Raw genomic sequence first — 27183 nt, 5'->3', positions numbered from 1 at the left:
GAGCAAGTAAACTGAAGCAGTACATCTACTTCTAAATCTAAATGCCTCTACTCATTTCTATTCTAGAACATTATAATCTTTTAAGCAAGCAGCCAAACTATACCTGTGGCCTTTTCTCTTTTTTTGACTTGATGTTTATGGTCGTGTCCTGAGCCAGAGCAATCATGAGCATTTCCAAAAAGGCTTGGACTTTTCCAGGGAGGCCTTATTACTATACATTATATTTCCAAAAATTAATAGAAAGCCCAACAACAGTAAGACAGAAAGAAGAAAGGGACATACTGGGCCCCCGGGACAACCTCGAGGGGAAGAGCTGCCTGGCAGATTCCTTTCTCATCCCATGACCTTGTCCTTGGGACAAACTCGAGGGGAAGAGCTGCCTTGAAAGTTCTTCTCTGGTCCCGTGACCTTGTCACGGCCTGGGCATGCCCTGGCGGCTCCTGACAACAGACAGTCTAGATGTGAGCCCTGGGGCTCTTCCTTCCAGGGAAGGTTTTCTAGTTGCTTTGCCGTTTCCATAGATACTGGTCATATAGCTCAAAGTCCACAGTCCGGCCCAAGATGGAGTCCTGCTTTCAACATGGAGCCTGTTCTGTCTCTTTCCTACTCAGTGTCCGTCTCTTTTGTGACCCCACGGACTGTAGCTGGACAGGTTCCTCTGTCCGTAGAATTTCCCAGGCAAAAATACTGGAGTGGGTTGCCATATTCTTCTCCGGGGGATCTTTCGGACCCAGGGATCGAATCCTCGTCTCCTGGATTGGCAGGTGGATTCTTTGTCATGGAGCCATGATGGAAGCCCTTAGTAGTCAGACCTGACCTTAAATTCTGCCTTGGCTCTGGACCAACTACTTCACCTTGCTGAGACTGAGCTTTCTTATAGAATGGGTGTGATATCAACTCCATCCCCAGTCATGAGAATGAAATAAATCAATATGTCAAAATTGTTTAGCTCAGGGGCTTCCCTGGTAGTTATGTATTCACCTTGCAATGCAGGGAACGTGAGTTCGATCCCTGGTCAGGGAACTAAAGTCCCACATATGTGGGAACAACTAAACCCATACACCACCAGTGAGCCCACGTGCCACAACTAAGACCTGATGCAGACAAATAAATAAATATATATTTTAAGTGTTTAGCTCAATGTTCGGTGCCTTCCGACTGTCCTGTGAGAGTTCATCTTTGTCACTGTTTGATGATAAGTTTTGGATTCAGTCAAATTCTTTCCTTTGATTCAGTTCCCAGAAATGGGATCACTGGGTCCCACAGAATGTGTTTCTCCTTGGCTCTTGCTTTCCCTGGAGAGGAAACCAGAATTTAATCTGTTGCCTGCCCCCGAATGGATTCTTGTCCCTCTGAGCATGTCACAGTTGTTCTTGCTTTCCTTCCTGCTCCTTCCAGCTCCTTCCCTGGTTCCCTGTTCCATCAGGTCATCCCTCTTCTGTAAGGCACACCAACTCCAGAGTGTCCTCCACCTGCCATGGACCTTTTCCTGGGTCCACAGTTCGATCAGCACCCTTTTCTCGGTCCCAGGGCTGAGTGTGGGTGTTGCAACCATGTCCCTTGTTGCAAGAGGTCACTGAAAGGATGTGACCACAGGTTGGCCTGCGAGCTGGACCAGCGCAGTTGGGACCTCCATATCCCTTCCTGTATCCTTGAAATGTATATCCTGCACACTTTTTCTTTTTTTAAAAATTGTTTATTTTTTGCCGCACTGGGTCTTTGTTGCTTCGTGTGGGCTTTTCTGTAGTTGTGGCAAGTAGGCCCTACAACAGGTTTCTCCGTGAGGTAGCTCCTCTTCTTGCGGAGCATAGGCTCTAGGCACGTGGGCCTCAGTAGTTGCGGCAGGTGGGCCCTAGAGGGAGGGCTCAGCAGCTGCGACGCACAGGTTTACTTGCTCTGTGGCATGGGGGAATCTTCCCAGACCAGGGCTCGAAGCCATGTCCCCTGCATTAGTAAGAGGATCCCCACCCACAGTGACCAGGGAAGCCCCTGCCTGCTTTTCTTACTTCAAGTCACTTCTGGACACAACCTTGAGAGAGTAATGCATTTTTGAGACCCTCTGGATGATATATCTGACTGTACCCCATTAAGGTCTCTGTATAAAATCCATGGACAGAGGAGCCGGGTGGGTTGCAGTCCGTGGGGTCACAAAGAGTCGGTCACAACTGAGTAACTGAACACATTCACACACATACACTGTAAGACTGTGGTGGGTGGGTGCAGAGATCTAATCTCTGCAGCTAGCCCTGCTAAGCTCATATGTAAGTTCCCTTGCTTATCAAGCTTGCCACCTACCCATCTAGAGTGGTCTACCTCTTCCTCCCAACTCTCCTTACCCTCCATCTTCAAGGACTGGTTTCAGATTTCACTCAAGGGATTCCAGAGGTTAGAAAACAACAATTGGCAAGCCAGCCAGGAGACTGAAGAAATGGGCCTTAGGAAAGAGGCATCTTCCAGGAAATTTCAGATCGGCTGTTGACCTCTTGGTGGGGAGGAGTGGCCCATATGTTAGATGCTTACGGACCTCTGTGTGAATACAGAAATGTCCTGAAAACACCATCTGGTGTAATAGATTTGAGGAACCATTCAGAGTGCACTTCAGCAAAGAAGGGAGATGAATGGCTGCCACTGGGGGCTGGCCACTGAGGCCCAACCAGGTGCCGAAACTTGAGTCAGAAGTTGGAGGAAGAGCTGAGGTTAGAGAAAGATGTGAGGTTGTCCACCACTCTGCTAAGTAAGTAAGTAAGTAAAGTCGCTTAGTCGTGTCTGATTCTTTGTGACCCCATGGACTGTATGTAGCCTACCAGGTTCCTCTGTCCATGGGATTTTCCAGGCAAAAGTACTGGAGTGGGTTGCCATTTCCTTCTCCAGGGGATCTTCCTGACCCAGGGATCGAACCCGGGTCTCCAGCATTGGAGACAGACACTTTACCGTCTGAGCCACGAGGGAAGCCCAATCTTGGGGCTAATGGACGAGGTGGTAGAGAACAGGATGGTCAGTTGGAGAACTGAGAATTGAGCGTGCTGCTTTGCAAAGCTAGGAATGTGCAAGCTGCCTCAGGTTAAGGCTGGAGCACTTGTGACAAAGCCAAGGTGGGACCCCTGAGAAAGCGAGGAGCATGAAGGGGAGGCTGTTTTGGTGGTTGACAGTGAAACAGATGAAGCGCCCTGTGCTTTTGGACCCCTAAGACCAAGGAAAGCAAAAGCACGGGAACAACAAACCCAGCCAGTGGGGCAGCTCCCAGTTTACGAAGTTTTTATGATGAGACAGTACATGCCTGCTGAGCTTACTGATGTAGCAGCTGAGAAAACGGATGAATAGAACCCTATTTACAGTGGACTGCGGAGGCTAGAAAGACACGCTCTCCTGCCTTACCCCTCAGTGTCAGTTCTGCAACAGAAAGAGATGGTACCTCTGCATCTCCAACAGGAAGAAGATTACTACTTTGCTGCTCAGCAGGAGGAAGGAAGGCTTTCTCCTTGCCTGGCAACAGTCCAACCAATGAGAGACTGTCACAACTCAGCCAATGATGAACCACTAGACTTTGAAATCTCAGCTTCCTCCAATGGATTCTTCATTTGTAACAGCCCTTCCCAACTCCCCCTTCTCCCCCAGGAAAGACCGTTTCTCTCTTATATTCTCCAGACTTGCCTGTGGTTCTCCATAGATTGCATGTACCCAATTGCAGTTCTTTGCTGTTCCCAAATAAGCTCATTTTGTTGGTAAAATCACTGGCTGCTTTATTGTTTCAGGTCAATTATTACTTGGTGTCTGAGATGTGGGGTCCAGAGGAAACTCCTGATAACTCTGAGGTTGGTGAGCAAACAGGTGCTGGTACCCACAGAGCCCACTGAACTCCCTGCTTCTTGCCAACCATTGAGTTTGAGGGTAAGTTTTCTCCTGGATTCAAACTCTGGCCTGTTTGCATTTTGAAACTTTCCAGGGTTTCCCGGCTTTATTCAAGTTTTTTTTTTTTTTTGAAGGCTTCATCCTTTCTGTTAAAGACTTTGCCCTTTCTGTGAGTACTGTGAGTACTCATTTGTCACATTAGCTTGACTTTTTTCTCCTGAAACTATGCTAGTTCTCAGTTTAATTCTTTTTGGAACCTGGCTGTTCCTGTTGAAACTGTGCTGTTTAAGAATTTTTCCTTTTGTTCTAGAGAAAAACCTCTAAGAAATGGGATTCCAGTCATCTAAATGTTTTTAGGGTGCCCCCACCCTCCTCCAGGGACCCCCTCCCTAGTCAGCTATATGCTTAAAAACCACAGTCCCTTTTCATGCCCATTTCTAACTAAATAGACTGACTTAATGAAAAGTAATTTAGAACACTGGTGGCCATTATGGGAAACTTTTGAATTCCTCAGACTTATTTTCTTGAAAGTGAATTGGACAGCCAAGGCTGTAAAACTGTCCAACCTGAATGGAATTCCTCTTTTCATTGGTATTTTTGAGGCTTCCAAATGTTATCAGGAGTCTGAAACAGCTTCTGTGCAAAGTACAATTTTTAAAATAACTGAGGCAAACAAATAATTAAAGACAAGAACTGTGAAGATGCTCTTTCCCCCTCCCTCATCTTCTTTGGTTCCAGATGCCCAGCCGCCATCTTGTGCTCAGGCCCCACCTCGGGTGCCATTTTCCTTTTTTTCCCTTGAAACTATTTCCATTTTCTCTATACCCATTCTTCCTGTTCTTGGGCTTCCCTGGTGGCTCAGCTGGTAAAAAATCCACCTGCAATGTGGGAGATGTGGTTTTGATCCCAGGGTTGGGAAGATCCCCTGAAGAAAGGATAGGCTACCCACTCCAGTATTCTGGCCTCGAGAATTCCATGGACTGTACATTACATGGGGTCGCAAAGAGTTGGACACGACTGAGTGACTTTCACTTTCTTTCTATATTCATTGCTTCCCCATCCTGTCACTAAGCTTCCCTTTTCCCCTAAATCTATCCCCCTCCACTCCCCACCATCAGAATCCACCCCTTTAAAAAAAAAAAAAAAGGAAAAGGAAAAAGAATCTGCCCCTTTAAAGCAAAGTCTTCTGAGGATCTAAACAACCCACAAGTTTTTTTTCTGTTCCCTGGACTGTGACTGAATTACAAGCCATAGTTCCCTATGAATTGCAAGGGCTTCCTAAAGCAACTAGGGACATCTGTAGGTTCCTGAAGAGTTTAACCTAGACAGTGTATTAAAAAGCAGAGATATCACTTTGCCGAGTGATGACCTATACCGAAAGGTCCGTATAGTCCAAGCTAGATTTTTCCAGTGGTCATTTACGGATGTAAGAGTTGGACCAGAAAGAAGGCTGAATGCCGAAGAATTGATGCTTTTAAATTGTGGTGCTGGAGAAGACTCCTGAGAGTCCGTTGGACAGCAGGGAGATCAAATCAGTTAATCCTAAAGGAAATCAACCCTGAATATTCACTGGAAGGATTGATGCTGAATCTAAACTCCATTACTTTTGGCCACCTGATGCAAAGAGCTGACTCATTGGAAAAGACCCTGATGCTGGGAAAGACTGAAGGTAGGAGGAGAAGGGGAGACAGAGGATGAGGTGGTTGGATGATAACACTGACTCAATGGACATGAATCTGAGCAAACTCTGGGATACAGTGAAGGACAGGGAAGCCTGGAGTTTTGCAGTCCATGGGGTTGCAAAGAATTGGACACAACTTAGCAACCGAGCAACAACAACAACATAGCCACACTCAGAAGTTTTCAGCCCCACCCTTGGTACCCTTGATATTTACAGAGGGCAATGTCTTTGGTTAGGAAGGTCCCTTTGACATTATAAATTGGGTGTCTCCTTGCTGAGGATACAAGGTTTTTATCTCTCCAATACCAGAGAACATATTGGGGATTGACATCCTATATGTTCAAAGTCTACAGACCCCTACCTGTGAATTCCACCTTGGGAATCAAAATGTACTCCACCTAGAGTAATCAAAGCAAAGCTGAGGGGAAACGCCAACTAGAAACCAGTAAGCCTACCCACTTCCTCAAAGACTGGTAACTGTCCAATGATGTAATTTGCCTGGCAGGCATAATGAAATAGAAGAAACTATCCCCAAACTGCCCTGAGCGGGTTATTGTACACTCTGCCCATACTGTTTCCAACAGACTGGAGTGGCAGGTGAAAAAGCCAGATGGCTCATGGCGGGTGACCACGGGCTACTGAGAATTGAGCAAGGTAGTGTCCCCCATCCGTGCTATTGTGCCCCAAATTGCCACCATCTTAGATATCTTGGCTACAGTCCTAGGAGTATACCATGCTATGCTGAACTTAGAAAATGTTTTTTTTCAATCTCCCCCTGGCCACTGAGTCACAAGATCAATTTGTCTCCATGTGGGAGGGGCAACAGTGGGCCTTTCAGGCACTTCCCTGAGACTACCTGCACCCCTCACCACATGTCACAGGATGGGAGCCTCAGACCAGTCCCTATTCTCCTTCCCCACACCGCTAACGTGAGCCCGTTACATTGATAATATGCCTAACAATGTTGTCTTGTGTGCTGCAGGGCACTCTGCAGACTTTCCTGGAATATCTGCAAGGGAGACAACGATGTGGGTGAACCCACAGGAAATACAAGTCCCATCACCATCTGGGAGCTGTTTGGTTGGGTGAGAGGCACATTGTCCCAGGAGCCGTGAATGATGGGGGGCAAGCCTGTCAAACCCCTAATTATGTGAAAGCAGTGCAAGCTTTCATAGGGCTTTGGAGGTTTGGGGGGACTTTTATCCCCCGCCTGTTGCAATGCCTCCATCCTTCAAAAGAATTGTTTTGTTGAAATATGGTTGATTTACAATATGTTAATTTCTGTTTTTATATAATTTTATTTATCTTTGACTGCACTGGATCTTCGTGGCTTTGTGCAGGCTTTCTCTAGTTGTGGCAAGTGAGGGCTACTCTATGCTGTGATGCTGAGGCTTCTCATTGCGGTGGCTTCTCTTGTTGGGGAGCACAGGATTTAGGTGTGCAGGCTCAGGAGTTGCGGCTTGCAGGCCCTAGAGCACAGGCCCAATAGCTGTGATGCATGTGCTTTGTAGCTCCACGGCATGTGGAATCTTCCCACACCAGGGATTGAACCCGTGTCTCCTGCATTGGCAAGTGAATTCTTACCCACTGCACCACCAGGGAAGTCCTCAGCGTGTTCATTTCTGCTGTACACCAAAGTGACTCAGTTATACACACATATATATTCTTTTTCATATTCTTGAACATTCTGGTTTATCACAGGATAGTGAATAGATTTCCTTGTGCTGTGCAGGAAGACCTTGTTGCTTATCCAGCCTGTATACAATAGTGCCTCCATCCTTTATAGCCACTTTAAAGTAAAAAGAGGGCGTATGGGGATTGAATTAGAGCAACAAGCTGCCTTTGAGAAGGTGAAAATACTGGTGAAGCAGATTAAAGTTCTGGGCATCTCCTAAGCAGGGCTACCATTTGAGTTAAATGTATCTATGGCTCTGGAAAGTGTGGGCTTCGCACCCTGGCAGAGACAGCAGGAGAGATACCCCTAGGATTTTGGTTCAAGATCTGGAAGGGGGTGAAAACCCAACACATCTCCACAAAGCAATAGCTCCTAACAGTGTACATCACCCTCCTCCTAGTAGAATCTCTTATGAAAAACCATATATCATGGTTTAACTTACTCTCAAGGGGTGTGTTACGAATATATTTCATCCACCCACTTCTGCCATGGCTGACTCCCACCTTGACTGAGTTACATCGCTTTGTGCAGCAGAAGACCACTCTGTCGGCCAGCCCACCACCTCTAGAAAGGGGGTCCTGGACTGATGCTGAAGCTGAAACTCCAATCCTTTGGCCACCTCATGCAAAGAGCTGACTCATTGGAAAAGACCCTGATGCTGGGAGGGATTGGGGGCAGGAAGAGAAGGGGACGACAGAGGATGAGATGGCTGGATGGCATCACTGACTCGATGGACATGAGTTTGGGTGAACTCCGCGAGTTGGTGATGGACAGGGAGGCCTGGCGTGCTGCGATTCATGGGGTCGCAAAGAGTCGGACATGACTGAGCGACTGAACTTAACTGAACTGAACCAGGCTTTGTAGAGTATGTAGCTCCTCCGAATACTAACGCCTCCATTCCTGTGGTAGCCCCTATATGCTACATATAGGAATTATACTTAGCATATTCCTACGTATATATGCCTGCTATGTGTAGGGGTCTGTCTGGTCCAGCTACATGCGGCAGGGATTGCAGCGGCTATTCAGTCCAACAGTGACACCGTGTGGATGGCGGACAAACTGCAGTAGTTTGTGGGGTGATCACTCAGGAGCCCAGGCTGTTTGCTAACCTTAGGCAGGGAAGCCTGGCCTGACGCAGTCCATGGGGTCGCAAAAAGTCAGTCGCGTCCGACTGTCCGATTGAACTGAACTGAACTGCACTGCCAGTTGGACTGTTCTGAAGAGGTTAACGCCATGGCTTGGACAATGGGAAGCCAAGCTGTGGATGATCGTGAATAAGCCCTTGTGGAGCCAGGACATTTGGAAAGACATTTGGTTTTGCTTCTAAGAGCCTGTGGCATTTCTCACCGTTTCCCATGCCCCTGGCTCTATTGAGGCACTGACAACCACTGGCAATTGGGGAGCTGATGTCCTGGCCCAGTATGAGCCCTAGTGGACCCCTCAGTAAATACAGCGGATTGGACGCGTAGGAAGAGCAGCTACCATAGCGCCTGGATGGGGTGACGTATTGCCAGGGATGCTGTGTTACCTTGAGTTACAGTGACTCGGTTAATACCGTAACAGCATGTCCTGTGTGTTCTAAATTACCGCCCCCACACCCCACCCTCCTCCCCAGGCAATGGCCAAGGGAATCTGGGAACGTTCACTGGGGTTCCCAGTGAGGGACTGGCAGGGCAAACTGATTACATTGGCCCCCTCCCTCCAAGTGAGGGTTCTAAAGGTTTTGGTTTACATGGACACAGCATCTAGGCTAACCCAAGCTTTCCCCTGTGGCTGCCCAAACCAGGCTGCAGCCATCAGAGGGTTAGAGAAACAGTAAAGATATACCCTCTTCAAATAGACAGTGACCAGGGGTTGCATTTTAAAGGTCATATTGCACAAGATTGGGCAAAAACACATGACTTGGAACGGAGGTTCCCTTCCTCCGAGAAGCCACAGGCAGCAGTGTCCGGAGCCGCCAGGACGTGCCCGGGCCGTGACAAGGTCACGGGAGGAGAGAGGAACCTGCAAGGCAGCTCTTCCCCTCGAGGTTGTCCCGGGGGCCCGGCATGTCCCTTTCCTCCTTCTGTCTCACTGTTATTGGGCTTTCTACTAATTTTTGGAAATATAATATATAGTAATAAGGCCTCCCTGGAAAAGTCCAAGCCTTTTTGGAAATGCTCATGTTTGCTCTGGCTCAGGACACGACCATAAACATCAAGTCAAAAAAAAAGAAAAGGCCACAGGTATAGTTTGGCTGCTTGCTTAAAAGATTATAATGTTCTAGAATAGAAAAGAGTAGAGGCATTTAGATTTAGAAGTAGATGTACTGCTTCAGTTTACTTGCTCCTTGAAAGGGTTTTCACTATTGCTATTTCTGTGCTGCTATTTGTTCACTGTTTCCCTTTCTTTAAACAACATGAGATATTATGGGTATTTTTGTAGAGTTAGGAAATGGAGTACATAGGATTTCAATAGAAGATTTATATTAACCAGCTTCACTGCCATTATCTCACTATTAATAGAGGTGTTTTTGCTATTTAATAGTTAATCATTGTAAATTGAGGTTTTGTGGTTTCAGGTAAAGAAAAATATCAAGGTTTTCTCATGGTACTATTCTCAGAAATTTCAAACATGTTACTGTGACCCTTCCCATGTGTTGTTTTATTGTCCAAAGAATTTACACTATACCTGAGATTTGTACAACCTTGTTTTGTTAGAATGAAAATATTAGGCCATTGAGGCAAGAAGATTAATGTACGGGACATTTAAGAAAAAACCCTAAAACAAAACAAAACAAAACAACCCTGTAATCAGAAATGTTCCAGATGAATGCATAGGGGGGAAAACATGGGGAAGAAAAATATTGACAGAAGCACAAAACCAAAATCTGATGTAATATGTGGTGACTTAAGGGGGAGGTAACATTCATTCTATAAAATCTGAGCTATCCTAAAAATAAAAAAAGCTACCTCTTCTACACAACCTTCTGTGTGTCTGTCTTCTTCCTCGCCCACGCCACTCATCCCTTGGGGATTCCTGGTCCTGCTGGGGCTGGACCTCGGCAAGCAAGGTTGGTGGAAAGGAAGCATGGAATTTTAAGACAGCATATTAAACAACCAACAGGTAAAACCACCTTGTACTATCCCAGGCTTCATTTCTGTTACTATTGTTTTTTAATTTTAATTTATTTGTTTGATTGTGCCAGGTAGCTCCTCGGCCAGGGATCGCACTTGAACTCCCTGCGTTGGAAGGGTGGAGTCTTAGCCACTAGACCACTAGGGAAGTCCCTCTCAGACTTTCATACATTTAAATGATCGACTCATAGGGCCTATTGCCCCATAGGCCAGACTGGGGAGGCCTGATGAGACACCTAACACTGTAAAGGTCTGGAAGTAATGAGAGACCTCTATAGCCCTGACTCTCACCATGGATGAGCAAGCTGTGCGGCTGAGATTACCAAACCCCGTGATCTACTGGACTTTGCAATGGGACATCCCACTGTGGTGCTGAAGAAGACTCTTGAGAGTCCCTTGGACAGCAAGGAGATCAAACCAGTCCATCCTAAAGGAAATCATCCCTGAATATTCATTGGAAGGACTGATGCTGAAACTGCAGCTCCATTTCTTTGGCTGCTTGATTCCAAGAGTCAACTTATCAGAAAAGACCCAACTCATCAGAAAAGACCCTGGGAAAGATTGAGGGCAGAAGGAGAAGTGGGTGATAGAAGACGAGATGGCTGGATATCATCACTGGTTCAATGGGTGTGAGCTCTGGGAGATAGTGAAGGACAGGGAATCTGGCATGCTGCAGTTCATGGGCTGGGCAAAGAGTCAGAAATGATTGAACAACTGAACAACAACAACAAATCCCAACAGCATGTGTGAGTCGCTTCGCATCTCTATGTGAAGTGGGGTTACTTAATCTCCATTGGGATCCTGTTGTCCTGCTATTAAATACAAGCTGTGCCCATGGAAACACCCTGTCCCTGCCTTGGAACAAGCACCTTTGAGAGGGAGGAGAAGATAGGGGTCCTGATCTGGCATAACCTGCCCCCAGTCCATCTCCTCACGCCTGACTGTGTGCCTCTCCCAGCAAACGTGTATGATTTGTACAACCAGGTCAAGTTCCTAAAGCTGCAGCTACATCAAATATCTAAGGATCAGGTCACAATTGTCATTCTTCTAGAAAAAGAGACTTCCCCATGCAAGTTCCTAATAAATAACCTGTCTGTTTCTCTGGTTTTTTGGCCATGTCACTCAGCTGTGGGATTTTAGTTCCCTGACTGGGGATTAAACCTGTGCTCTCCTATATTAGAAGTGTGGAGTCTTAACCACTGGGCCACCAGGGAACTCCCAAATAATCTGTCTTCTTGACTTTAAACTTCTGCTGCTCCTATGGTGTCCAGTCATAAGATGGGACCTGGTGGAAATATCTTCCAATGGTGAGCCCACCCATATGCCCAGCAGAGGAATCAATCCAACTGTTGGGTGTGTGGGCAGCTGCCCCTCTCTACTTCCCTGGGATTGCCATGCTGGGTACCAGCACTCCAGTGTAGGAATGAATGAATGACAGGACTAGAGCAGTACATGACCTTGCAAAAAACGAACTAAGATGAATGCTCTTAATTCGTTTGATATGATCAATATTGACCCAGAAGCTTGGCCTGGGGCACAAACCGTCAGTAACACTGGACAGGAGTGTTTTTCTTCTGTCAATCTGTCAAGAAAGGCAGTCCAGCAAACTGCTGACCGAAAGGGTCTTAAAAATACCACCATCAGGACTTCCTGGTGGTCCAGTGGCTAAGACTCCATGCTCCCAATGCAGGGGGCCTGGGTTTGATCCCTGGTCAGGAAGCTTGAGCTCACATGCTACAACTAAAGACCCTATATGCCACAACAAAGACTGAAGATCTCACATATCAACTAAGACCCAGTGCAGTCAAACAAATAAGGAAATACCACCATCAGAGCCATCGGTGACTATGCCCAGCTCTAGGACAGAGTCACATGGCTTATTCAGTGTTAGGGGTGTTAGGGATATTTGAACACCCAGGCACCCCTATGTCGGAAACAGAAAAAACACTCTCAATAGAACCAACCCAGTTGTACCAGGAATATAGGGAGGATATCTTTGGAACTGTGCAGGCCTTCTGTTATACATAGTAAAGGGCAGCAACTGGTCTGGCACTGACTGGTCATGTCACCCACATGTTTATTGGGTAGTCCTAAATAGGATCCAATGGACATGTGGCAAAATTCTTTGGATGTGACTTTCACCTAGATGGTTGGGCTGCTGCACTCTGGGTAGAGGGGAGGATCCACCCCATGGTCACAAAAGTTGCCAGCCTCCCTCCCCCATCTGCCTTCTCCCAGGCGGACGTGTTCTCTTCTCCACTGGTACAATCATTTGGCCACTGTCTTTATACCCTCTACTGGCCTGGAAGATGTTGTAGCACACATAGACACCCCTACTCAATTGACCCAGAAAGCCTTAAATGAGAAGAGCTGTCATCCAAAATGAGATGGGCTTTTACATCACTGCTGCCTCCCAGGGAGGCGCCTGGGCCATTATCCAAGCAGGATTTTGTGTGGTCATACCTGCTGAATCAGCTAATATAGTATCTTTATTAAAGCACGTGAGGACAGAAGTAAATGCCCTGAATGATCCCCAGCCTCGGGGACTCAACACATCAGTGGTTCGGATCATGGTGATTTCAGGCACACATAGCAATGACCAGTAGCTTAAAGTAAGACCTTAGTTCTCTGACTGGGGATGAACCATAGCCGTGATGGTGAGAGCTCCATGTTCTAACCACTTGACTATGAGGGCCCATGGCTAGAGTCTGTGTCCCAGTCTTTGTCTAGCTTGAAAAGAAAAAATTCCCCCAAGGACATGGAAGGTAGAGAGGAAAGTAAAGCGTTTATTAGAAAGGCAGAGTACATGTGGACAGATGAATTATGATTGATTTGCCTCAGAACCATACCCTATAGCATGATAGCCTCTGGGGGCAGGGGGTGGGAATTGACTTGACTTAGTATGGTCTGGTGCCCCTGCCTTTTGACCCCTGAGAAGCCTTTCTACCCCTGTGCTGACTCTCTTGCCCCAAGGATGGGAAATATGTGGTGCCTTGGTGTTTATTCAAATAGGGTTGAGCCCCATCCTGTCCCTGCCATAACTGTTACCTTAAAGTGTCCACAGGAGACAAAGTAGATCTATTTACTCTGTTCCTATTGTTAGTTATATCTCTTAGTGCAAACAGGAGGCCAGTTGTAAGTATCTAGCCTGGAGCCCACCTGCCTTCCGCTTCAGGAAATGTAAACAGAAGGCTAGTTGTAAATGCTCGGTCTGGAACCCATCTTTTTTCTGCTCCAAGAAATATGGACAGGAGGCTAGTTGTAAAGGCCTAACCTGGAGCCCATCCTACCTAGGTGGGGCTCTTGGTGGAAAAAATTGTTACTTATTTTGGGAATCATTATCTTAAGCTATGTTTCCTCTCAGACGTGCCTATGTTGTTGCTGAGCTGCCTGCGTCCAGTGCAACCAGATAGCCATCGTTAGCCATCTCCTTGCTAATGAAATCCCTCCTGAACCCTTATTGCAGGGATGAGCCACATCTGACTCTTTGATGGAACTGTTTCTTTGATTCTGCTTTTGTTTTTCATTGCTTTGGTTGTTACAATCATACATAGTGATCTGCCTCAGGGAACCCTGCCCCTCCGCCTGAAGGGATTAACGCATCCCCTCCTTGAGGTTGGCCATTCCAGGAGATATTTGCAAGACAGATTTGCAAGAATATTTGCAAAAAGTCTTTACTTCAATTCTTTCCCCGTCTTTCCTATAAAAGAACCTGCATCCAGACCCCAATAAGATGGCTATTTTGAGACATTTGTTTGCCATCTTCTTGGTCAGCTGGCTTTCAAAAGCCATATTCCTTGCCTCAACACCTTGTCTCTTGGATAATTGGCCTGTTGAGATACGAGCAGAACGAGCTTGGACTCGGTAACACACTCGGTGTACATTGTGGAAGAGGGTGCTAAGTGAGATGGAAGAGCTGATCATAATGGGTGCAGTGTTGGAAAAGGTCATTGAGAGGACATGACAGCCAGTTGATCCTCGAGATGAACTCAGACCATCAGAGACCCCCTTACCCCTTCCTGACCTTGAAAAGTGTGTAATATTTTTAGGCCATTTTTCTTTGTCATTGGATCAGAGCTATAGGTTGACTAGTCATGTAAAAGTTTTCCCGGTGGGTTCCTAGGTCGGGTGGGGAACCTTAGAGGAAGCACTTGCCATTTTAGCTCAAGCAGTTTGTACCAGATGTCCGCATACTCAAACCAAAGTAACCAAACTAAACTCACCAAACCAAACCAAACCAGAACTTCACCAGCCAGAAGGCATACTCCAAATCAAACAAATGGCAAAGAGATGCCCAGAAATCAAAAGCCAAATAGCAAGACTGTCCCCAAAATATGGCAAAGTGATGCCCAGAAATCAAAAGCCAAATGGCAAAAATATCCCCAAGAGGATGGCAAAGAGTTGCCCAGAAGTCAAAACGCAAATGGCATAAATGCCCCAATTGTGACTTCCCGGTCCCACTAGACCTGTGACCTGGCAGTCAGTGCTAGCGGCCTTTTTTAGTTCTGATAGAGTTTCAAGCAATTTCTTGTTGGTTTCTTGCAAAGAAGTTACTCTATCATTTCCTCTTTTAGAATCTTCTAAATACTACAGTAAGCATTCCACTTAGTCTGTTTGATCTTACAACTGGATTTTTTTTTTTTTTAACTGTGCACACAGTTGATATTTTGGAATATCAAAAGAACTCCCAGTCTGGACACTTGAGCTTGAGATCTCCTTTAGCATAATTTCCCCAATTAAGTAGGTTCTTGCGGGTATAAACTTTGTATGCACTTAACCCTGGCAGGAGTGTTAGAGGCTGGCTTCTGATGACCCTGGTTTCTGTGTTTGAGAGGCTCTCTTTCCCATTTTAAGTTGTATTTGTCATGGATAAAATTCGCCCTTTGCTTCTATCCAGGCAAATTCTCCCCTTCTCCCCAGTACCTTCCCACTGGGTGGGTATTCCCCTGGTATCATTGAACCAGGCCCCACCCAGTACCATTCCTCTGGATGGGTATTCTCTTGGTATCTTTAAACCAACCTCCCCACCCCTGCCCAGTATCTTTCAACTGGGTAGGTATTCCCCTGATATCTTTTAACCAGGCCTCCCCCCAGAATCTTTCAACTGGGTGAGTATTCCTCAGTATCTTTCAAATGAGCCCCATCCAGTTCCTTTCCACTGGGTGGGTATTCCCCAGTGTATGTCAGGCCCCAATATGGGAGATCTGAGAACCAGGGGAGACCTGCCTAAATTTGTCTTTACTCCCCAAGGAGGCAGATGGGCCCAAGGGGCCACTGCTGGCATCAAAGGTACCAAAGCTCCAATTCCTCCTAGAGTTCAGGTAAAGGAGGAAAGTCAACTCTGGTTTGCTTCGTTGGTTGCCATAACTGCAAACGAATAAAGATGCAGTGAGAGTTGCATGAAAAGTTTTATTTGGGGCAAAATGAAGGCTTCAGTCCAGGAGACAGAATCTCAGATAGCTCTATAAAACTGTTCCAAAGAGGTTGGAGTTGGGGGAAGGTCAATATATTTGGCACTTATTTTACAAAAGGTTTTCTCTTAGTCATGAGGAGCTGATGTCACCATGAAGAGATTCAGTGCTTTTCTACCTATGAGGAGATGTAAGGATTGGGATCATGAAATCAGTTCCTGAAAATATCTAACTATCTAAGGATCTGTTCCACCAGTTTCCCTGGAGCACAAAGTGCCTTCAGGGCATTTCAACAGCTGCATCTGCAGGATTCAGATGGCAAACGCCCTGGGCAAGCATCAATTTGTAGTTGACAAGATTCTGGTGAGAAGAATTGTGGCAGGAAAGAAGGTGGGGTGGGAGAGGACCTCACACATCCCAGCTCTCAGGTGAGTCCTTGGGATGTCTACCAAGTGTGCATTCTTGCCTTTGCACAGGAAAGAATTCAAGAGCTAGCCTTAGTAAAGTGAAAGAAGGTATACTCAGGGAGATATGCACTCCATAGACAGAGTGTGGGCTATCTCAGAAGGCAAGAAGCCCCACGGTATGGGGTTGTCAGTTTTTATAAGGATGGGTAATGAGGCTCATTTTGTAGGCTCATGAGTCAGAGGAGTCTTCCAACTATTTGGGGGAAGGGACAGGAATTTCTAGGAGTTGGGCCACTGCCCATTTCTCCTCCTCTTATGGTCAGTCTCACAAGAGATCGTTGATGTGCCTGGTGGGCATGTCATTTAGCTTGCTGATGTATTACAATGAGCATATAGTGAGGCTCAAGGTCTAGTGGAAGCCGACTCATCCACCACCTTGGACCTAGCTGGTTCTAATCAGTTTATGCTGTGGCTCAATGGCTATGTCATTCTTTCAAAAGTTGTGCCCTGCCCCTTTGCTATCTCAGTGTGGAGATCTTACTCATTCTCTCTCTCTCTTTAGTCGCTAAGCTTTGTCCGACGCTTGTGACCACATGGACTATAGCCTGCCAAGATCCTCTGTCCATGGGATTCTCCAGGCAAAAATACTGGAATGGGTTTCCATTTCCTTCTCCAGATCTTACTCATTAGTGAATGCCTAAGACAAACAAAAGTCCATCTATTCAAGGCTATGGTTTTTCCGGTAGTCATGTATGGATGTGAGAGTTGGACTATAAAGGAAGCTGAGCGCCGAAGAATTGATGCTTTTGAACTGTGGTGTTGGAGAAGACTCTTGAGAGTCCCTTGGACTGCAAGGAGATCCAACCAGTCCATCCTAAAGGAAATCAGTCCTGGGTGCTCATTGGAAGAACTGATGTTGAAGCTGAAGCTCCAATACTTTGGCCACCTGATCCAACAGCTGACTCATTTGAAAAGACCCTGATGCTGGGAAAGATTGAGGGCAGGAGGAGAAGGGGACGAAATCACTGTCAAGGGACGACAGGGATGAAATCACAGTCAGGATGGCATCACTGACTCAATGGACATGACTTTGGGTAAACTCCGGGAGTTGGTGATGGGCAGGGAGGCCTGGTGTGCTGCAGTTCATGGGGTCACAAAGAGTCTGACACGACTGAGCGACTGAACTGAACTGAACTAAAGACAAAACTCTTAAATAAGTTCCCTTGTTTATTAAACCTGCCACCTACCAATCTGGTCCGTATAGTCAAAGCTGTGGTTTTTCCAGTAGTCGTGTATGGATGTGAGAGTTGGGCCATAAAGAAGGCTGAGCACCAAAGAATTGATGCTTTCGAATTGTGGTGCTGAAGGACTTTTAAGAGTCCCTTGGACACTAAGGAGATCAAACCAGTCAGTCCTAAAGGAAATCAACCCTGAATGCTCATTGGAAGGACTGATGCTGAAGCTGATGTTCCTATACTTTGGCCACCTGATCAGAAGAGCTGACTCATTGGAAAAGACTCTGATTCTGGGAAATGTGGTGACCCAAGGATGAAAGGGTCTTGGAAAGCAGGAATGGAAAAACCAGACTCTTATCATCCTTCCCTCCCCCATGTTGTAACTATTAATGGAACAGTATAACCTGTCTCCCCTCCTGCCCCATAGGGAGGAGGTATTTGCCTTACTCTTCCTTCCACCCAGTATACATGCCTTATCCAATCAGCAAATGACCCTCAAGACCCCATCCCACTCCTTGTACCCTGGGTATAAAAGTGGACTAAGGACCCCCATCAACATCGGTTGAATGGGGGTCGGTTCTCCCTTGAGCTGGCCTGCTGTTCTAACAGCATCTCCCATTCTAATAAACTTTATTTCCCTCTCATTCTGTCTCATGTCTGGAAATTCTTTTCCAACCCATGCCCCAACCACGACAGGAAAGATTGAGGGCAAGAGGAGACGGGGATGACAGAGGATGAGATGGTTAGATGGCATCACCAACTCAATGGACATGAGTTTGAGCAAGTTCTGGGAGGCAACAGAGGCAGCGAAGCCTAGCGTGCTGCAGTCCAAGGGGTCACAAAGAGTTGGACACGACTTAGTGGCTGAACAACGGTAAGGCAAGTGCAGAGAAAGAGCAAGCCGGGCATTCAGGCAGAGAAAGATTTATTACAGGAAGAGAGACAGTGACTGGCTTTAGAGAAAAACCAGTGCACCCTCTGTAGCCAACCGTTCTTATAGCTTATAGATGGGAAATTGTGACCCGAAGGGAGGGGGCCTTAGTTTATCTTTAGCCCGCAGCTGGGGTCTTGTGATCACGTAGCTGGAGGCGTCTCACACTTGGGTAGTCACGTAGCCTTGAGAAACTGGCACCAGCAGGGAAAAACATGATATCACTGTAAAGAAAAAACAGGATGCCACCAGGACAGTGTGGCCACTGTGACTTCATCCCTTGTTTGTCAGGCCACCACAATAGGCCAGTTTAAAATAATACACGATGAGCCCCCTGTGGACCCTAAAAACAACCACCACCAATCTGGAGAGGTCTGCCTCTTTCTTTGGTTTGTCCTTGCCTTCTGTGTATGGGGGCCAGCTTCAGATTCCACCTGGGGAACTTCTGAGTTGGGAATCAAATTTCTCCTAAGCAGTGGGAATAATGGGGCACCTCAAGGGGACCTTATAGTCTTGAAATTGTAAGCTGAGAGATTTCAGAAAGTTCTGAGGACTGTTCCAGGCATTAGAGGTCAAAGAACAGTTGTACTGTTTTTGAGTCATGGTTTTGACAGTTTACATAGTTCACATCTGCATTATAAGGTGAGTAGTGGGTCATAATGGCCCCTCACAGGATTGAGAAAGAAATGTTATCTCTTAAGGAGCTACTGATCTCGGTGAGGCATCAGTGAGCAATGGCGTGAAGGGAGATTGTTAAGGGAGGCCACGAGCCTGCCTTGAGGAGAAGGTCCTCACAAGGAACTGGCGAAGGGCCAGGACCGCCAGGCATGTCTCGATGTTTTGCTCTGAGAAACATTTCCTGCACATAGGGCTCTTACGACTGCATGAGAATAGTGCTGAGAATAACAAGCTGGCCTTGAGGAAAACAGATTGTCTTTTAATCCTGAGAAAATAGAGTCTATGTGTCTCATAAACTTTGTAAACTTGCTGTTATCAACTTTGTACCTGCTCAAGCTTTATCTGTGTAACCTTGTTTTTTGTAAGCTATCCCCTTGCTCTCATGTATAAAACGACTCCTTTAGAAGTAAAGTTTTGTCAGTCTCCCAGAGAGGCTGTCCGTGTCCTTTTCTCAGAATCTACTCCGCCGAGCCCTCCACAAGTGGCGCCCAACGTGGGACCTCGAAGTCATGACAAGTTGAACACGGAGAAAGATTCCTGCAGAAGGAGGTAAGCAGACAATGGGACACCAGGCAAGTAAGATACCTTTTGTTTCACTTATGCATCATTTTCTGAAGCAATTCGGCACTAACATTTCTGTTGATCAGTTGACTGAGTGTTATCAGCTTGTTTTAGAATACAATCCTTGGTTTCCTGAGGAAGACTTTAGATAAACAGGTATGGCAACATGTCCAAAACAATGTCTTAACTGCATATCGCCAAGATGCTCAAATTCCTCCCCGGTGTTCGGTTACTTAGGCATTGGTTCAGATCGTTATCAAACAACCTGATGGCAAAAGGGTTGATGTAGAAGTAGAAACGGTGCAATCTTTACATGAATATGAATTAGATGAAAAGGATATGCAAGGTGCTTTACATCATAAGAATGTTCTTTTAATCAGAAGGGACCCACTGATGTTGACCATGAGAACAGCCATCTGCTGTTTGTGATTTTTGGTCTCCTAAAACCGAAAGTCATTTTCCCCCACCGCGGAAGGAATTCCCTAGCACCGCTCTTGCATCCGCTCCTGCTCTAACGCTCCCTTCGCATGTTTCCCTTGATGCTTTGACCTAATTAAACGCGCATTCCCCATTGTATTTAACCAACCACAACCAGGTCATGTTACCTGGAACCCTGCTGATTTTACTTTAGTTTCTGCTTTCAAAAAAGCACGCACTCTTTATGGGCCCACTTCTCCATACTGTCTTGAATTCCTTCGGAATTGGGCGGATCATTGGCTTCCTGCCGACTTTGCAGCGGTAGGTAAAATGGTTTTGACTCCTCAACAATTGTTGCAGTGGCAAATGTGGGTTAACGATGAGGCGAAAGAAATTTTACAGGAACAACAAAGTCATAGAAATCCTGCTCAACTTACTTTTGACATTTTAACAGGAACTGGCACTATGGCTAAGGTAGGGGCTTAATTACAGAATACTGCCCCACCCATGGTATATCGTATAAAGGAGGTTGCCTTGCGTGCCTTGGCAAAGGTTAACAATGCTCTGTCTGATGGGTCTTTTGTTAAAATATTTCAAGGACACCGGAAGAATACGCCCAATTTCTAGGAAAACTTAAAGACGTTATAAAGAAATCCATTAAGGATGCTAATTTGCAGCAGAGGTTGCTAAAACACTTGGCCTTTGAAAATGCTAATGAGGATTATCAAAATGTAATCCAGCCAATTCGAGAAACCAGGTCTATTATAAATTATATAAAAGTCTGTCAAAACATTGGCTCCATTCAGCATAGGGGTAAAGTTGCAACCACGAAAACTCTCGCTGCACAAAAGGTTATAAATTTAAAATGTTTTAATTGCGGGAAGCACAGCCATATAAAAAAGCAGTGCCATCTCCCCATTAGACCAAGGCAGCCTCCTACTGCTATAAATTTCAAAGAGAAAGGGAAACCTCCCAGACCTTGCCCGCGATGCAAAAAAGGAAATCATTAGCTAAATAAATACAAGTCAAAATATGACAAAGCGGGGAATCCACTATTACAAAAAAAAGATTGCCAGTCGGAAAACTAAAAACGGGGCTACCCTTCAGCCCTGCACACGGAGAAGGGAATCCTCCTAATATTCTTCAGTTGCAGGCAGCTACACAACGTAGCGCTTGTGTTGATATTCCTTGTCCTGAAGATATGGAACTTTTGGTAATAAATTCCCCTTATAAAATCAATACTGATTATTATGGCCCAATACCCTCTCAGACCATGGGACTGATTTTAAGTCGCAGCAGCTGTACCATGCAAGGTCTCACAGTCATGACTGGAATTATTGATAAAGATTACATAAGGAAAATTTCAATAATGGTTCAAGTTATCCGGAATTTATATTTACAAAAAGGTGATAAGTTTGCTCAATTGCTTCTCCTACTATATATAAAACCACAAAAGACTTCCACTACTACCAGAACGGGGGGTTTCGGCAGCACTAACATTACTGCAGGATTAAATACTTTATTACACGAACTCGAAAAACCCATATTACGACTTAATATTCGGGGAAAAAATTTTGAAGTTATGTTAGACACTGGAGCAAGTATCTCCATTATACGTCGCTCTGAATGGCCCCCAGAATGGCCCATATGACCAGCTTCTAATAGAATAATTGATGTAAAAGAAGCTAATTCTTTGACCACTTCTAAAAATGTTTCCTATTTACAAGCTCATGGTCCAGACCAAATTACAGTTTATATAAAACCCTATATTACTGAAGTTCCTATTAATCTTTGGGGCCAAAATTTCTTACAACAAACTAAAGCAAGACTTGTACTTGATGAACCTTTTTGATCAGGGCCACTGAGTTATCGCCACTACGTCTACAATGGAGATCTAATGAACCTATATGGACTGTCCAGTGGCCCCTGACTCAGTAAAATTAGCAGCTTTAAAGGATTTAATGAAGGAACAATTGAATTATGGGAGAATTGAACCTTCTTTTTCTCCATAGAATTCTCCTGTATTTGTTATTAAAAAGAAGTCAAGTAAATAGAGAATGCTTATTGACCTGCGCAATGTTAATGACACCATGGTAACCATGGGAACATTGCAGCCTGGTCTTCCAAATCCTGCTATGATTCCAAAAAATTGGCCTGTTATCATTATAGATCTTCAAGACTGCTTTTTCACACTGCCTCTTCATGAGGACAATAGACGACATTTTGCCTTTTCTGTTCCCACGACAAATAATATTTATCCTGTTCAAAGATATCATTGAAAAGTTTTACCTCAAGGTATGAAAAATTCCCCCACCATCTGCCAATATCTTGTTGCCCAAACTTTGCAACCCATGAGGGACACATACCCTAACCCTTATATTATACACTATATGGATGATATTCTGCTGGCCAACGCTTCGCAGCTCCAATTAGACAAGATTTTTTCAAACACCATTCAGCAGTTACAAAATCATGGCTTAATCATATCAGAAGAAAAAATCCAACATACAGAACCTTTTAATTATTTAGATTATCTGTTAACAAAAAACAAAGTAAAACCACAAAAAATGTCCATTAGAATGGATTTCATAAAGACTTTAAATGATTTTCAAAAATTGTTAGGCAACATTAATTGGTTGCGACCTTCCCTGGGCATTCCCACATATGCTTTGCAAAATCTTTTTAAAACCCTAGAAAGACCTTCAGACTTAAATAGTTCTCGCCACCTGACCTCTGAGGCGAAACAAAAATTAAAATTAGTAAAAAAACGTATTGCTAAAGCCTTCGTTCATTGTGTTCAACCTAATCTTCCAATTTTTTAATATGTTTTTCCCATTACTAGATCTCCTACTGCTGTTATATCACAAAAAGAAACCTCTCCATTAAAATGGGTATATCTCCATTCAAAACAGGCCAAGAAAATTGTCTCTTACCTTGAGCTTATTGGTACTATTGTCCATCAGGGCCATGCTCATACACAGACATTAACTGGATATAATCCTGATGGTATATACATCCCTATTTCAAAGTTAGAATTTAATGCAGCATTACAAAATAACATTATGATACAGATTGCCTTTTCTAATTTCCAAGGGACTTTACTTCCAAATTTGCCTAAACTTTGGGACTTTCTAAAAACAACTCCTTTTGTTGTTAATTCCATCATATCTGAAACCCCTATTCCAGAAGCACCTACCTATTACATAGATGGAAGTAAACAAAGATATTCTGGAATAGTAGGTCCTCACTGGATGAAACGAATAAAAAGTCTTTTTTCCTCTGTTCAGAGAGCTAAACTTTATGCTTTATATCTTCTACTAGAGTGCAAGCCTTCCCCCTTTAATGTACTTACAGATTCACTATACATTGCCTCCATGTTTCCTAATTTTGTCACAGCCCCACTTTCTTCTTCCGATTTGGAATTGACTCAATTGTTTTTGTCTGTTCGGACTCTCATTCAATCAGGTTTATGCCCTTTCTATATTACACATATCCGTGCTCACTCAGGCCTTCCTGGACCTTTGACAGCTGGAAACAATAAGGTTAATAAATTAATAAATGCTCTCTTCTCCTCTCCAAAAGAAGAACATGAGCTTCTTCATACCAGTGCTAACCGCCTATGTGGCCACTATCATATTCCTTTATCTGCGGCTCGCAATATTGTGCGATCTTGTTCTGTATGTTCCCCATTACATCAACGGATGTCACCATCAAGAGCTAATCCTCGTGGCCTCCACCCTAATGAATTATGGCAAGCTGATTTTACCCACTTTTCTTTATCCTGTACCTCTCTGCTTTTTGTTGTAATTGACACTCATTCAAGTTTCATTTGGGCTGTTCCTGCCTCTTCTAAGTCAACCAAAGCAACTATCCAGGGTTTAGTGTCCGCTTTTTCTTTTTCTTTTTTTTTTAAGCGCGAACGCAGTCCCCCACTACCACAAATTATGCAGTCGAGTTTCCCACATTTGGGGAAATTGCAGGGGTCAGCACATCCGGAGTGCAATGGATAAGCCTCGCCCTGGGAAAACCACCTTCGTGATCATGGTATCTCCCCTGCCAGGTAAGTATTTTTGTCCACTTTTTCAATGATGGGCCTACCTCATACCTTGAAAACTGGTAACGGTCCCACTTTTACTTCAAAAGCTTTTGCGACCTTTCTTTTGGATTAGAACATCCTTCATCTTCGTGAAATCCCTTATAACCCCCAGGGGCAAGCCATTATCAAACGGGCCCATAAGACCCTTAAATTAATAAATTAAAAGAGGGAACACTCTATACAAAATATGGCCCAAAAGGATATTTACCTCTTACTTTATTTACCATAAATTTTTTGAACGAATCTTCAGAAAAGATGACTAAAGACAAAAGATATTTCTTGTATATGTCCAAGACTAATGTTTCTGAGCAATTTTTGAATTTGGATGTTTGGGTTAAACGATTCAATAACTGGAAGCCAGGGGTATTGAAGCTCCTAGGCAGAGGATGTGGTCTTGTCTTTACAGATGGAAAAGACATCTAGGCTCCGCAGCGGTATATACGTCCTCAACAATCAAGATCCTTCAGGAACAAAAAAATGGGTGACCCACATCACCAAAAGAATGGCCACAGTGTTACTGGAGGAAGAGAAACAATGGAAAAGAAAGAGAACAACTCCAGCTCAACCGTACCCCACTTGGGCACAGACCAAGAATCTGACAAGGAAAGCTGAAGCTGTACTGAAAGAAACCGGAACCCCTTTAACTCCTGATAAACTTTTCTTGGGTATGCTAGCTGTATTGTCCTGTACATCGGTGGTAAAGGCTAATTATACATACTGGATTTCCATTCCTGATCTGCCTTTGTTGCAATTTGTTGATTGGAATGAACCTAGCCCTCTGGTCTTTACTAATGATAGCCAACACTTCCCTCCTCCATGGTCTAGAGCGGGACCTACTCACCCTGATCAAGAGGGGAAAGCAATCAATATATCCATAGGGTATAAGGTTTTACCTATTTGCTTTGGTGCAAGTCCTCCTTGCTATCTGTATTTCCTCAATGGTGGGGTTATTCCTATAATAATGGCACAGGTTTTAGGTTGGGGTTTTTTTGCTGCCGCTTCATTTCTGTTAAATCAATCTAAAAAATATTATCATGGGCGAATTTCTAACAGTACAAATGCTTTATTTTTACCTGAGGAACCTCCCTGTGAAGCAATATCCCGGCGAAGAAAACATCAAGGCCCTCCATTATTATGGTCTGACTGCCAGGGAATTATTGGGAAAATATCTCGTTATTTGAATGTTACCTTTATTGATTGGGGACCACATGAAATGTTTGTTAATTGCTCTGAATGGGAAGAGGGAACTTGCAATGGGACAAAAATATTAATCATTCTTTGGGGGGACTATGGCATCAACAGAATGATATCCTCAATTGGTATAATGGTGGCCTGTCTCCACCCAGGCCACATATGATCCACCCTCAACTCGGGCCTAAGAATTGGCACATCTGGAGAATACCTGCCTCTTTATACCAATTTGCTACCCTTATAAGACATGCTCGTACTTCAGATCCCCAAAACTATACTACCACTTATAATGGCACTGGGTTCATTCAAGCATGTGTACACCCCCCCTTTTCTGTTTGCTATAGGAAAATTCATTATTACAAACTCCATGCAACTCGTCAATTGCACAAACTGTAAACTCTACACTTGCTTGAACCATAGTTTGCCATTCAATCATAGTAGGGAGGGAATTTTCTTATGAAACAGAGAGCAGAATTATGGATACCTATTTCTCTTGATGAACCATGGTCTGACTCTATGTTTCTATCATTTTTACTAAAAAGAGTTGTCAAAAGAACTAAACACTTTGTCGGTTGGATTATATTAGGCATTATTAGCCTCATAACAGTCGTGTCTCTTGGCACTATGTCAGGCATGGCCTTATATAATTCTATTCAAAATCATGAGTTCATCACTTCATGACATAAAGATTCCCATGAGCTGTGGGCACAACAAGCAAAAATTGATCAGCAAATCCAGGCCCGGTTAGATAAAATACAGGATGCTTTATTATATGTAGGAGATCAAGTAAATCGATTACAATTACAACTCAAACTGAAATATCTTTGAAACTTTACAAACTTTTGTATTACTAATTTACCCTACCATGCCTCTGAGTACCCTTGGGACAAGATTAAAGCTCATTTGCAATTAGAAAAAACTAACATGAGTCTTAATATTGAAAAATTGAAGAAACAAATAAGTGACAGTTATTCTAACTTACCCCCAGAATTATATAGTTTGCAGTTTTATGATGCATTAACCTCCGCCTTTTCATCACCAGACCCTCGATCTTGGTTTTCGTCTTATCATATTGTCTCATATGTTCTAATAATTCTCATTATATGCATTGGTATTATAGGCTTCCAATGCCTCTGGATCAGATCCTCCTGAACCCAAGACACAAAAATAAAAATGATAGCTGCAGTCTTAACACTAAAAAAGAAAAGGAGGAAATGTTAAGGGAGACTATGAGCCTGCCTTAAGGAGAAGGTCCTCACAAGGAACTGGCGAAGGGCCAGGACCGCCAGGCATGTCTCGATGTTTTACCCTGAGAAACATTTCCTGCACATAGGGCTCTTACGACTGCATGAGAATAGTGCTGAGAATAACAAGCTGGCCTTGAGGAAAACAGATCGTCTTTTAATCCTGAGAAAATAGAGTCTATGTGTCTCACAAACTTTGTAAACTTGCTGTTATCAACTTTGTACCTGCTCAAGCTCTATCTGTGTAACCTTGTTTTTTGTCAGCTATCTCCTTGCTCTCACGTGTAAAATGACTCGCCATAGAAGTAAAGTTTTGTCAGTTTCCCAGAGAGGCTGTCCGTGTCCTTTTTTCAGAATCTACTCTGCCGAGCCCTCCACAAGATCTTAATTTTCTGCCCAAGAATTGAACCGGGGTAGCCTGGATGAGAACCAGGAATTCTAGCCACCAGACCAGCAAGGGCTAGAGGCTAGAAGCTCTTTTTCCCTGGATCTTTGCCCCCAGTGAAAAACACATTTATCACAGAGGCAGAAACCATAAACGTAGGCACAAAGTTTATTATTAGAGACATAGCACAACAAGTGGGAGAGCACAGAGAGAAATGGTTTGTTAAGACAGAAGCAAGGCAGAGATGCACACCCGGAGAGGAAGGGTGTGGGCGTTCCCCCTAGTGAGGAGGCGCACAGTAAAGAG

General features: G+C 44.5%; 1 protein-coding gene, 2 long non-coding RNA genes and 1 other non-coding gene across 6 annotated transcripts; 1 reads left to right on the top strand and 3 right to left on the bottom strand.

The window, feature by feature from the left end:
• Positions 1–7872: 7872 nt before the first annotated feature.
• On the bottom strand, positions 7873–17509 carry LOC122699277. Its single transcript, XR_006342588.1, has 3 exons — positions 17215–17509; positions 8961–8965; positions 7873–7927 (listed from the first exon to the last, which is right to left on the bottom strand). It is a non-coding gene; the product is annotated as an uncharacterized LOC122699277 (long non-coding RNA).
• Positions 17510–19002: 1493 nt separating this feature from the next.
• On the top strand, positions 19003–26819 carry LOC122699274 (endogenous retrovirus group K member 25 Env polyprotein-like). Of its 3 annotated transcripts, none has more exons than XR_006342585.1 (2): positions 19003–19532; positions 23876–23931. XR_006342585.1 is itself a non-coding variant. In XM_043911033.1 (2 exons), the coding sequence occupies exon 2, from the start codon at positions 24464–24466 to the stop codon at positions 25412–25414; it is 951 nt and encodes a 316-aa protein (XP_043766968.1). In that variant the 5' UTR covers positions 19066–19532; the 3' UTR covers positions 25415–26819. The 3 variants fall into 3 exon arrangements, 2 of the variants coding, with proteins under 2 accessions (XP_043766968.1, XP_043766967.1); XM_043911033.1 differs by lacking the exon at positions 23876–23931 and adding an exon at positions 24464–26819 and having other exon boundaries at positions 19066–19532; XM_043911032.1 differs by lacking the exons at positions 19003–19532; positions 23876–23931 and adding exons at positions 23961–24021; positions 24464–26819.
• LOC122699275 lies at positions 22924–24467 on the bottom strand. Its single transcript, XR_006342586.1, has 3 exons — positions 24282–24467; positions 23314–23489; positions 22924–22979 (listed from the first exon to the last, which is right to left on the bottom strand). It is a non-coding gene; the product is annotated as an uncharacterized LOC122699275 (long non-coding RNA).
• On the bottom strand, positions 23871–24029 carry LOC122701195. The gene has a single exon (XR_006343029.1). It is a non-coding gene; the product is annotated as a U1 spliceosomal RNA (small nuclear RNA).
• Positions 26820–27183: the final 364 nt, after the last annotated feature.

Source organism: Cervus elaphus, chromosome 9 (assembly GCF_910594005.1).
Source record: "Cervus elaphus chromosome 9, mCerEla1.1, whole genome shotgun sequence".
Classification (NCBI taxonomy): Eukaryota; Metazoa; Chordata; class Mammalia; order Artiodactyla; family Cervidae; genus Cervus; species Cervus elaphus.
Note: the sequence above shows the minus strand (reverse complement) of the source record. Positions and strands in the feature narration are given on the sequence as shown.